General features: G+C 36.9%; 1 protein-coding gene across 1 annotated transcript; it reads left to right on the top strand.

Annotated features, from left to right (window-relative positions):
* The first annotated feature begins 202 nt into the window (after positions 1-202).
* Positions 203-3942, top strand: LOC145160839 (uncharacterized). Its single transcript, XM_079080196.1, has 9 exons — positions 203-358; positions 813-1090; positions 1169-1373; positions 1513-1603; positions 1686-1831; positions 2346-2589; positions 2661-2765; positions 2852-3236; positions 3321-3942. The coding sequence occupies exons 2-9, from the start codon at positions 862-864 to the stop codon at positions 3806-3808; spliced, it is 1893 nt and encodes a 630-aa protein (XP_078936322.1). The 5' UTR covers positions 203-358; positions 813-861; the 3' UTR covers positions 3809-3942.
* The last annotated feature ends 8326 nt before the right edge of the window (positions 3943-12268 follow it).

Genomic DNA, 12268 nt, shown 5'->3' with positions numbered 1-12268 from the left:
ACAAGCTTTTCATCCTTTTCTAAATTTAAATGGTGAGAATCAAAATACTTAGACAAATAAAAAGCACAACGGATAGTTTTTATTAAACAATGTTTTAGGTAAAATGATGTTAAAGATTTGAAAGATCTTCAATAACTGCTAAAGAAAACCATGTTATAAACTTCAAACATCGTGATATTAATGAAAAGAAAGACCAAGTGGTCCATAATTAAGAGAGGAAAGAACACGCTCTCCACTCTCCATACAAGCCGTCAGTCTAGATAAAACTTAAAAATAAAAACTGAAAAAGTTCTATAAATATCCATCTTGTTCTGTAGAACAAGACACTATCTCCACTCTCTTTCTCTTAAGCATCTCTGTAAGTAAAATCCCATTTATTTTCTGTAGTTCTGTTAATTTATGTTAAACCCACTGAAACATCTAAAAATGCTTCAACTTTAATTTTAATTCTTAGCAAATCTGATAATTTCATCTGTATTTCTGCAACCTGTTCATCAATGCTGTTTGTAACAAGTTATCTTAATCATAACACCTTGAATGCTGATTTTAATATATAGATTTGAAAATTCCACACTTTACTTCTTCTCCTTTTGTCTTTTAGCTTAATTACATACTTTATTATAACACCCGTTATACAGATTAGAGCCGTTTTCAATCCAAACAGCACAGGTTGTGTCCAATTTGAAGTTATAAACTCTTGAAAGTAGAAGATGGGACCCAATCTTGAGAAAAAGAAATCCGAGAATTATATATATTAAATCTTGACCCAACTCTTTGTCTTCTACAACCTAATCCACTTCTATTTACTGTAGAAATATCGTCACTTGTTCTTCATTAGAGAAGAACACACTCCCATTTGCAATGGGGGTCAAGAACATGGGGAAATTTTCAGTTTTCTTGATCATAGTGATGTGTTGCTGGGCTTCCATGGCTGAAGCAGCGTACTTCAAATACAAAGATCCAAAACAAAAGCTCGGCGTTCGTATCAAAGACTTGATGAAAAGGATGACTGTAGAGGAAAAGATCGGCCAAATGACCCAGATCGATCGAACTGTCGCATCAAATGAGGTCATGAAGAAGTACTTAATAGGTACAAGAATCATTCCAACTCTGCTTTTTTGTTATTTTCTTGGTTAGAGATGTTTCTTACACTTGTTTGCGTTTTCAGGGAGTGTTTTGAGCGGAGGAGGGAGTGTTCCGGCGAAACATGCAACCCCAAAGCAATGGGTTGACATGGTCAACGATTTCCAAAAGGGTTCATTATCGACCCGATTGGGGATACCTTTGATTTATGGGATCGACGCTGTTCATGGCCATAACAATGTTTACAAAGCTACAATCTTTCCTCACAATGTTGGTCTTGGAGTTACCAGGCAAGTTCGAAAGCACCTTTTCCTAAATCTAGATCGGTTACAAGTTTTAATGCATAATAAGCAAGTCAATTATGCTCTGAAAGTAGCTTCTTGAAATGTGTGACGTGTTCACATGACAAAATGCCAAAATCTTGAACAGGGATCCTGCTCTGGTTAAGAAGATTGGAGCTGCAACGGCTCTTGAAGTTCGAGCCACCGGAATACAATATGCTTTTGCACCTTGTATTGCAGTAAGTAGACAATTTTGAAGCATGTCATTAAGTAAAATAGAATTAATTATCTTTTTGAATAATTACAGATTATGTTAAACAGGTGTGTAGAGATCCGAGATGGGGTCGGTGTTTTGAGAGTTACAGTGAAGATCCAAAGATCGTTAAATTGATGACTGAGATTATACCAGGTTTACAAGGAGACATCCCTGCTGGATCAAGAAAGGGTGTTCCTTTTGTCGGTGGACAGTAAGTTTGTTTATTGGCCTTTTTAATCAAACATTTTTTTATAAAATTTGTAAGTGGTGTTGCTGTTAGATCTTAGATGATGAGTTTCTCTTTTGGGACAGAGTGGATATATCTTTCAAGCATATGTGATTGATTAATCTTATCATGATGCATAAGTTTGACTTGTCTTATCCATATCTTGCGTCAAGGGATTACAATAGAATCTTTAATTGGTGTGAACATGTGCTCCACTTTCTAAAATCTTAGAAAATTAAAACCAAGAAAATCAAGAAAAGTAGGAAGATTTTTAAACCGGTTGTTGTCAAGGTTTTAATATTATTAGACCATGACCATGATGTCATGCTTACTTGTGGGCTGACCTATGAGATTTTGAAAAATAAATCCCCCTGTTTTTAGGTTCTAGACAGCTACCGGAAACTTCCACCGGAATCCTGCAAGTTCAGGCGAAATCAAATGGCGTTTGATTTAGAGATGAGATTGTGACTATACACTTGCGTTGATTTCCTTTTTGCAGAGATAAGATCGCAGCATGTGCTAAGCACTATTTAGGAGATGGGGGAACTCACTTGGGCACGAACGAGGGCAACACGATCATAGATCCCAAAGGATTCTTCAGCATCCACATGCCAGCATATTATGATTCAATCGTCAAGGGTGTGTCTACTATTATGACCTCATATTCTAGCTGGAATGGAATCAAAATGCACGCCAATCGTTACCTTGTCAACGATTTCCTCAAAAACAAACTTAAATTCAAGGTAAAAAAAGCTTCTCCTTTCTTCTCAATTGAACAACTTATGAGGTTTTCGGTTGGCTTTGAATATTTCAGGGGATCGTTATATCAGATTGGCAAGGAATTGATAGGATCACGACTCCTGAACATGCTAATTATACGTATTCAATCATAGCTGGGATGGATGCTGGCATTGACATGGTGTATTTGATTTTTCCTGTTCTTGTTTCAACCATGAAATATCGAAATAACTTTGAATTAATAATATGTTGGTTATATGCATGCAGATCATGGTACCATACAACTACACAGAGTTCATCGATGGTCTAACTTACCTAGTCAAGAACAAGTTCGTATCCATGAGTCGCATAGACGATGCAGTGAAGAGGATTCTAAGGGTCAAGTTCACCATGGGTCTGTTTGAAAAACCATTGGCAGACTACAGCATGACCAAGTACCTTGGAAGCCAGGAGCACAGAGATCTGGCTAGGGAAGCCGTGAGAAAAACACTCGTGTTATTGAAAAACGGAAAATCCTCAAAGAAGCCATTGTTACCTCTTCCTAAAAAAGCATCGAAGATACTAGTTGCAGGAGCCCATGCCGATAATCTTGGTTATCAATGTGGTGGATGGACGATCGAGTGGCAAGGGCTTTCAGGAGATATCACTTCTGGTACAATCAAATCACCTTCTAAAAAACACTCAAATCGATTGAATATAACAGAACCTTAAATACACCCTTTGATTGATCTTGCAGGAACCACAATCCTATCGGCCATCAAAAGTGCCGTAGATCCAAAAACTCAAGTGGTCTATAACGAAAACCCTAATGGCGATTTTGTGAAATCAAACAAATTTGATTATGCCATTGTGGTGGTGGGAGAGCACCCGTACGCCGAGACGTTTGGGGACAGCAAGAATCTGACAATCCCGGAGCCTGGACCAAGCACCATTAAGAACGTGTGTGGTGCAGTGAAATGTGTGGTGGTTTTGATCAGCGGCAGGCCCGTGGTGATGCAGCCGTATGTTGAAACCATTGACGCCCTTGTCGCCGCCTGGCTTCCGGGAACGGAGGGTAAAGGTGTCACAGATGTCCTGTTTGGTGACTACGGTTTTACAGGGAAGCTTGCACGTACTTGGTTCAAATCTGTTGATCAGCTTCCGATGAATGTTGGAGACTCGCATTATGACCCGTTGTATCCGTTTGGGTTTGGGCTCACGACTGAGCCTAGGAAGAATTTATGAAGCTGATGAGTGTTGAATTTTGGTTGATTTTTTCTGGGAATTTCATCTTGTAGTAGAGACATTCAGCTTTTCAGCAAGTAATGTTATATTAATGTTTTATGAATAAAGAAATGGATTCAGCAAGCATAACAACACCTTCCTTTGTTGATAAGATATAAATTAGGTTAAAAGAATTAAACTCAAGGAAAAAAAAACAAATTCTAGTTTTTAAGTGATAAAAGATAATTTTTTTGTCATTTTCATATGTGTCGGGTTGTTATAACTTATAAGGCATAAAGGTTTGGGATAGTACGGGTATTTTTAACAGGGCCAAATTCGTGGGTATGCACACACAAAGCCTATATATTTTAGGGAGGCCATTTTTTTTCCATTAGTATTAGCGATATATTAGAATAAATTAGTTATGGATTAGTGATAATTTTATTATGATTATCGATTTTTCAATTATTTTTCAAAAAGTTATATTTAGAAGCTCATTTTTACTTTTCGCACATAGCCTTCAAAATTAATGGCTCTACCTGTTTTCTAATTAAAAAAATAGCAAATAACCAAATTGCATTGAAATGCAGGTAATCTGGTCTGGTCTGCGTAATTTGGGTATTAGGTCAGGTTAGGGTTTTGTCCAAAAAATTGCTAAAAATTACTCTCTGTCCCATACTTATTGTCCACTTTTGACTTTTTAAGTCTTTATTTTTCAACTTTGACCTTAAATATTTTTATTTGTATTATAAATTACTTGATGAAACTTATAACAATGAAAAGACATTTAAAACTGTATCCATTTACATACTTTGCATCAATTATTATATATTAAAAAACAAAAATATTTAAGGTCAAAGTTTAAGAATAAAGACTTCAAAAGTCAAAAGTGGACAATAAATATGGAACAAATGTAGTATAAGTAACTAAAAGAGTAAATTACACGAATGGTCACTGTGGTTTAGGGTAAATTGCGCGTTTGGTCACTAACTTTTTTTTTAACTCGGACTGTCTGTATTGTTTACTTTTATTGTGCGTTTGGTTCATGTCACCCTTAAAATGACTATTTTGCCCTTAATATTAATTTTTAATTATTTTATTTATTATATAATTATTTATATTATTAATTTATTCAAATAATTATTTAACAAAATAAATCTCTTACTACCCACACACTCAAAGTTATTGCTCGTCTACAATATCACCTCCACCATCAACCCCGTCACCTCCGACCATCACCACCGGTCACTCCCAATCCACCACCGATGACCACCACTGTTCCAGCTAATCTCCCCTGCTCTCCCATAAATTAATCTAGAACCTGATGAAATCTAAAATTCAATCCTCAAATCCATTATTGAAACCTAAAAACCAGAAATCAATCAAAAAGCGATCATGTTTGCTTTCCTGAAAATCAATCTAAACCCAAATCTATCTGATCAAACCGTATATCAGAACCTGTTATCATATAAAAAAATTGAGGGGTGTTGGGCTGCAAAATCGACAAAACCTGATCACATTTAGGTATTATATACGATCTACAGGGGACGAAATCCTAGATCCATCCAAACCAACCGAATTTGACAGAAAGAAAAGTGCAAGCACACAAGAGGATCTTACAAACAAAGAACTGATCTGATTAGATAAATATCATTGGAGGAATTAGATACCCAACACATTAGCTCAGCAGGATGAATCCGAAAATTGATTTATCACCTTCAAAATTAATGGGTGTTGGGCATAAATCGACTTCTTTGTCGGTATAGAAGGAGAGGGAGGGGATATGAAGTGGTGGAAGGGAAACACCGACGAAGGAATGTGAGGATTCTTGAATCACAGAGGAGGAACATCGATGCTTGATTTTGAAGATGGAAGTCGGCTAGGGTTTGAATTTTGTAGGAAACGAGGGGGATAGAGGAGGGTGAGGAAAAAAAATAGAGGAGGAAAATCAAACCCGTTAAAATTAAATCCAGATATCGACAAGAACGATTTCAAAAACTCGAAGAATGAGAGAAAAAAAAGAGAGGAGGAGGATAGAAATGGATTTCCGCAAAGGTGTGGTGGTGGTCAAGAAAGTGAGGCTGGGAGGATAGAAATGGATTTCCGCAAAGGTGTGGTGGTGGTCATCAGACCTTAAGAATCGGGGAGTCGCCAGAGTAAAAGGTGTTGGTGGCACCGATAGAGTGTCAAAGATGGTGCTAGAGGTGAAGAGGCACTAGACGTGAGAAGTTAGAGATACTTGAGAAAGAGACTTGGGGTAGTAAGAGATTTATTTTGTTAAATAATTATTTGAATAAATTAATAATATAAATAATTATATAATAAATAAAATAATTAAAAATTAATATTAAGGGCAAAATAGTATTTTTAAGGGTGACAGGGACCAAACACGCAATAAAAGTAAACAATAGGGACGGTCCGAGTTAAAAAAAAGTTTGGGACCAAACGTGCAAATTACCCTAAACTACAGGAACCAATCGTGTAATTTACTTTTACTAAAAGCCAGAATGTTACCTAAACTGTAGGTGATCGGCCTCTTATTCAGCCAACAAGGGGTCCATCCATTAGATTTGTTGGTCTGCTCGAAGCGTAACCATGACACCTATCGGAAGATATCGTAAGAGTGGTATCTTGCCTCTAGAATATGTCAGACAGTACATTTAGAGGAGTACGGTACGTCCGAAGTACACCTTCGATTGGCGGGATGATGGAACGATTGGTGTAATTCCCGAAGTCGTCCCATCGTATGGCATTTCCACCACCAACCAAGTTGAAGTAGAATTGATGATTGAAGATACACATGGAAGAAGTCCTAGTAGAGTCTAGGAAAAATTTTATGATTGTTTGGACACATTTATATGTGTTAAAATTGTTTTTTGTGATAATGACTTGGAAAACTGCGAGACAATACTTGGGACGAGTATGAGTAGGTGTGAATGGTAGTAGAGGTCTATACTACCGGAAGCACAGGACTCGCACTTAGATCAGGGAAAGTCACAAGGTTACCAAGAAGCTAGTAATTGATTCCGTTTTATTCAAGTATGTCGTTACCATCGTTTCGGTAATGATTAAGAAGATAAGTGTTGTTTCGACCCTAGTGGTCATATCAAATCGAGTCCGACTAAGATGAGTATGTTACGTGGTTCAGAGAACCATGTTCGATGTAGCATCTGACTTAAGCCAGAAGATTGAAGTGAAAGATAATCGAAGCAATCAATAGAAGTATCTCGCTAGTTAAAGAAGTTGGTAGCTAGAAATGATACATGTTAAAATGTGATTATGTCACATTAGAACATGAAGGAAAGTATATTCCATTCCGGAATTGGACTCTAAGAGACCTGAGTCTAAGCGTTGCAACATACGATGAGAGCTCATTAGAACGTGACCCATCGGTCTATCGTGGAAATTAAATAAAATTAACTTCAGTTTGTTAAGAAGAAGAAGGAGTCTCCGATAAAGAGCGAGGTTGTGACATGAAGTTCATGATTGAAAGTTTAACAAGACATAGAGAACGGGTGCAAGATCAAGCACCGCTTGCAGTCAAGAAGACCAGGAGTTAGATACGCATTCGAAGGAACATAGAAGTTACGATTATTACCTAGGATGAATAGATAACGTATGGAGTCGTTATACAACCCTGTTTCGTTGATGATTCCGGGACGTAATCATCCTAAGGGGGAGATAATTGTAACGCCCCAGATTCGGGCTAGTCAATTTAGAGACAATGAGCATCAAATTTGAGTTTTTGATGGAAGATTATTTAGAAGGAATAATCTTAACCAAGTGGTAGTATATGTTACAAGGGTTCCGTACATATAAAGAACGCCGAAATCCGAGTTATAACGAAGAAGTTATGGTTCGTCGAAGTTTTACGGCAAAACTGGCACGACACTGGGAGACGTAAATAGTGAATTTACGATAGAGGACTTTTTAGCCTTAGTGATCTAAACAAAAGTTGTAGTATGCATTAAACCAAGAACATACAAAAAAAGAACGCCCAAATCTGACTTCGTATGAGGAAGTTATGAATTTTCTAAGATTTGGCATAGCAGTGCACGACCCGAAACTCGAATTTTAGTTCGAGCGGTTTTTGGCCTACGCGACCTAAATGAGAGTTGAAGATCTCATTAATAGGAACTCAACGATAAAAATACAGTTGAAAACGGAGCTCGTATGCGAAAGATATGGACGAAGCTTAGTCTCTACTCTTCAAGCGCGGCGAATTCGATGCGGTTTTGTAAATCTGAGATAAAATGAGAATTAGCCGACGTGGTCTAAATGAAAGTTGTATTACTCGTAAATACCAACGCGTGGATATAAATAACGTCGATAATAGAGCTCGTATGTTAAAGATATGGACGAAACTTAGTCTCTACTCTTCAAGCGCGGCGAATTCGATACAGTTTTGTAAATCTGAGATAGAATGGGTATTAGCCGACGGGGTCTAAATGAAAGTTGTAGTACTCGTAAATACCAACACGTGGATATAAAGAACGTAGAAAACGGAGCTCGTACGCGGAAGATACAGACGAAACTTAGGGACTACTCTACGATAAAACCCCTATAAATAAAGAGTGAATCCTTCATATTTCTCACACCTTTCACCCTCTCTTTCTCTCTCTAACTTCTCTATAACCTCCTTAAACCCCTCCCAAGTCTAGGGAACCTCCCTAGCATGAGAAGGAAGCCCCGGAGCGCCCGACGGCTCCAATAAGAAAAGTTTTCGGCTCGGAAACGCTGCTCCAGCGAATCCTGGTTTTTAATAAAAACCCGCTGTAAGTGAGCTACGCCTATACTATATTTAATATAGCTTTTATTTAAATATAGTAATGTTATTAGGACCTTATAATAATTATTTGGGCTATTATTATGGGTTATATAAGTGTCGTTATAATATCTTTTTAACCACTCGCGGTACGGGGAATCCGGTTTGGAGGGCCGCTTGGGTTGCTGGATTCAGAAGTGCTATATGCCAAAATGATCCTGCCCTCCGGTGTTTCATGTCTGGCCCCTGTCTGTACATAGTGGGTGAAGAGTATTGTTTAACGCTTATATAATAGTAATAATAGCTAGACTATTAATTAGTCTCGTTGAACATTAGACTAAACTCTAGTGGTAATGATACTAGGTTTTGTCAAAGAAATTGTTTTAAGATTAACAAAGTGCTGTCCGAGTGCAGAATCACCACCTTAACAGGTGAGTGCATAGTTACTTTCATCTTACACATAGATATGAAGTATTTTATATAAATTACGTGCTATGTGTGCATATTATCTGTATACTTGCTATCTATGCTGGATGAACGATTTTATACATGTTTTAAATGATTTAAACTGTATATGTATTTTATATCTACAAAATGTGTTGGGTAAAACATCGGTAAATGTAATAGTTGTTGTGTGATAAAATAAAATAATGAGAGGCCTCGATGTTATTGATGATCTAGTCATCTAGCGCAGTATAGATGACGACCACAGACTATTCTAGACAGTCCAGTGGAGCGCTAGCAGGCTCGTAACTTGTAGGTGTTTTTGAACTACGTATTCACTAGGTATTTTTGAACTAAGTGTTCACGATATGTTTTGAACTAAGTGTTCATCATATGTTTTGAACTATGTGTTCACCAGGTGTTTTGAACTACGTTTTCACCAGATGTTTTGAACTGCGTGTTCACCAGATGTACCCTGTTGTATAAACCCTGGCAACTATGAGACTTAGTTCCTAAACCCTGGCGACTATGAGACTTAGTGCCTGTTGTATAAACCCTGGTGACAATGAGACTTAGTGCCTAAACCCTGGCGACTATGCGACTTAGTGCCTGTTGAGTAAACCCTGGCAACGATGGATTTCGTGTCGATTCCTTAGGATGATCCTTAGGAATGAATGAACGAGGAATAGCTAATTCTTAGGGTAGATCCTTAAGAGTAAAGAAGATAATGGGGATGGGTAATTGGGTTGATTGTTTGATGTTTAAACATAATAATTATATTATTGTGGGTTGAAAACCCTATGTACTCACCAGGTTTCCCAACCTGACCCACTCAAGCTTATTTGAATCACAGGTGCCGATACGAAGTTACATTGCACTGAGAGATTAAAGAGGTGTAGATCACTAGCGTAAATGAATGTAAGTTCTGTTATGCTTATGTTTCTGTATTGACAATGACATCCCAAATGTTTTAAAATGAATAAAAATACATTTATTCGGAAATGCTTTGATAACGTATTTATCATGTTTTACTGAGAACAAATTCCACAACATTTTTATTAAAAGTACTCTGATTTTTATAAAGCATAAACAAAATCGGTCTTTTCTGGCCGTGAAAATGGGGATGTCATACCACCCCATCCTACCCTATCCTACCCTTTCCTTTCCTTTTCATTTTCCAGTTGATGTCCCCCATTACCACCACTACCACTTCCCACCACCATTTCCATCGTGAACTCCCACCTGCCAGAGCACTAGATACCCACCAACATCACCATCACAGAACACCGACATCACCACCTTACAGACCCTTACATGCCACCAACCAAGACAATCAGACCACCACTGATTCACCAAGACACACCTTTACCACCCCACCCTTTTCCTCACCTTTTTTTGCTTCCCTCCATCACCGTCTACTGCCACTACCCACTACCAATTTCAAGAAAAAAGTCAAACTCCATCATCCATTTTCACACACCTGCACAATTGATGAACATGATGATCTTGAAATCCAAATTCAAACACAACTAAGAAAATCACATATGATCTTAAAAACCTTTCTAGTAATAACTATCTCCACTACCATCATGATCCTCCTCACAGTCGGAGAATGGTTTTGAATCAACAAGATTACTAATTCAAGAAATCATTTCAGATTTTAGTATCAATAAAAAAACATTTCATATTCCATAGGGAGTGTAATCAGGTGATTTCATGAGAAACTAAAATAATTTCATGAAAATAGAACTGATTTCAGTAAAATAGCAACAATTTCAAGAAAATAGAATCAAACTTGTGCTTCTGTGGTGCATCGGCGGTTTAGGGACGACATACATGTGGTTTGTCGGCGGCTAGGGGAAGAACAAATAGTGACGATCGTCTGGTGCGTCAACGGAGCTGCGACGTCAGTCATCAGGTGGTTCGAATAGTAAGAAGCCATGTCAATTTCTCCACCTTTGAAATCGTTTATGATCTTAGAAAATTGGGAGAACATATGTTTTCTGATTGAAGCAATGACGAGACGGGTGTTGTCCATCGAATCTGGAAGAATCGTTGAGCAAAATAGGGGCAGTCGATGGTGGTTGAGAGGTCTCTGGCGGCTGAATGAGGGGTAGGAGGCGTCGTTCTCAAAACGATGGGGAAGGCCAAATGGGGATGAATGACGGTGGGGGGGGGGGGAGTTATTAATTTATTTTCTTATTTTTTAAATGGTATTAATTATAGAAAAATACAAACTAAATTAAAAAGGGCATAAAAGTCTTTTTATGTGGGTGAGGGACGATTTGTTAGAAGTTTTAAAACCACAGGGACCGTCTATGAGGTTTTTGAACTTAGGGACTAAACTTCAGATTTCGGGATACCATGGGGACCGTTTATGAAGTTTTGTCTAAAATTAATTTATACACTATTATGAATATCTAATTTACGTTTTGTATGTTTAGATGTTATATAAAAGCATGAATTTGTACAATACAATATACATTTGAATATAGTGAAAAAAAACACACGATAAATCATTAAAATAATATTGATATATGACAGATTAATCATGACAGTAATTTAATAAACATATATAAAAACAAAACAATAAATTATAAATTAAAATGATGAATGAAATATGATCAACTATAAATAATGTGATACAACACTTTGGTTGTGGTGATTTGGTAAAACAATTGTGGAAAATATCATTGATAACCTATTGATGCATGTTCAAATTCTGACACTACTTAACCCATGTGGCCATAAGCAGTGACTACAAGACATAAGGCATAACCTCATGTTTGCAGCGGGGGATTAGTTAGGTGCGCGAAAGCTAGCCCGAAACCCTTGTTAGGAAAGTTTTTTTTTGCAAAGCAATTTGATACATAAAAAATCTACAAATTATTTACAAATTTCTACAAAATTATTTATATACAACATTGGAAGTGTTATTTGTGAATTAAAATCATATAGATATAAATTCTAAACTACATGCTTGGGTTTTTCGAAATCGTTTTGGTATTTTGTTCGTTTTTATTTATTTGCACATTGATGTACATTTTTATTGTAAATCAAGATACAAAAGTTGATATCAAAAGATTATTTGAATATCAAAAAATTAAAATAATCTAATATCATAGTTTGTATTGTAACTGTTGTTGTTGATTTTATATCACTAATATTTATTTAAGTGTAATGGGGTAAATTTGTTGATCAATGTCACTTTGACAATTATTTAACAAATCGGTTTGGTGCGGAGTGCACATTTGTTTGATTTTGTCTTTGTT

The sequence above is a fragment of the Lactuca virosa genome, chromosome 2, assembly GCF_052849685.1.
Source record: "Lactuca virosa cultivar CGN04683 chromosome 2, Lactuca_virosa_CGN04683_v6, whole genome shotgun sequence".
Classification (NCBI taxonomy): Eukaryota; Viridiplantae; Streptophyta; class Magnoliopsida; order Asterales; family Asteraceae; genus Lactuca; species Lactuca virosa.
This window is presented reverse-complemented; position numbering and strand designations above follow the sequence as displayed.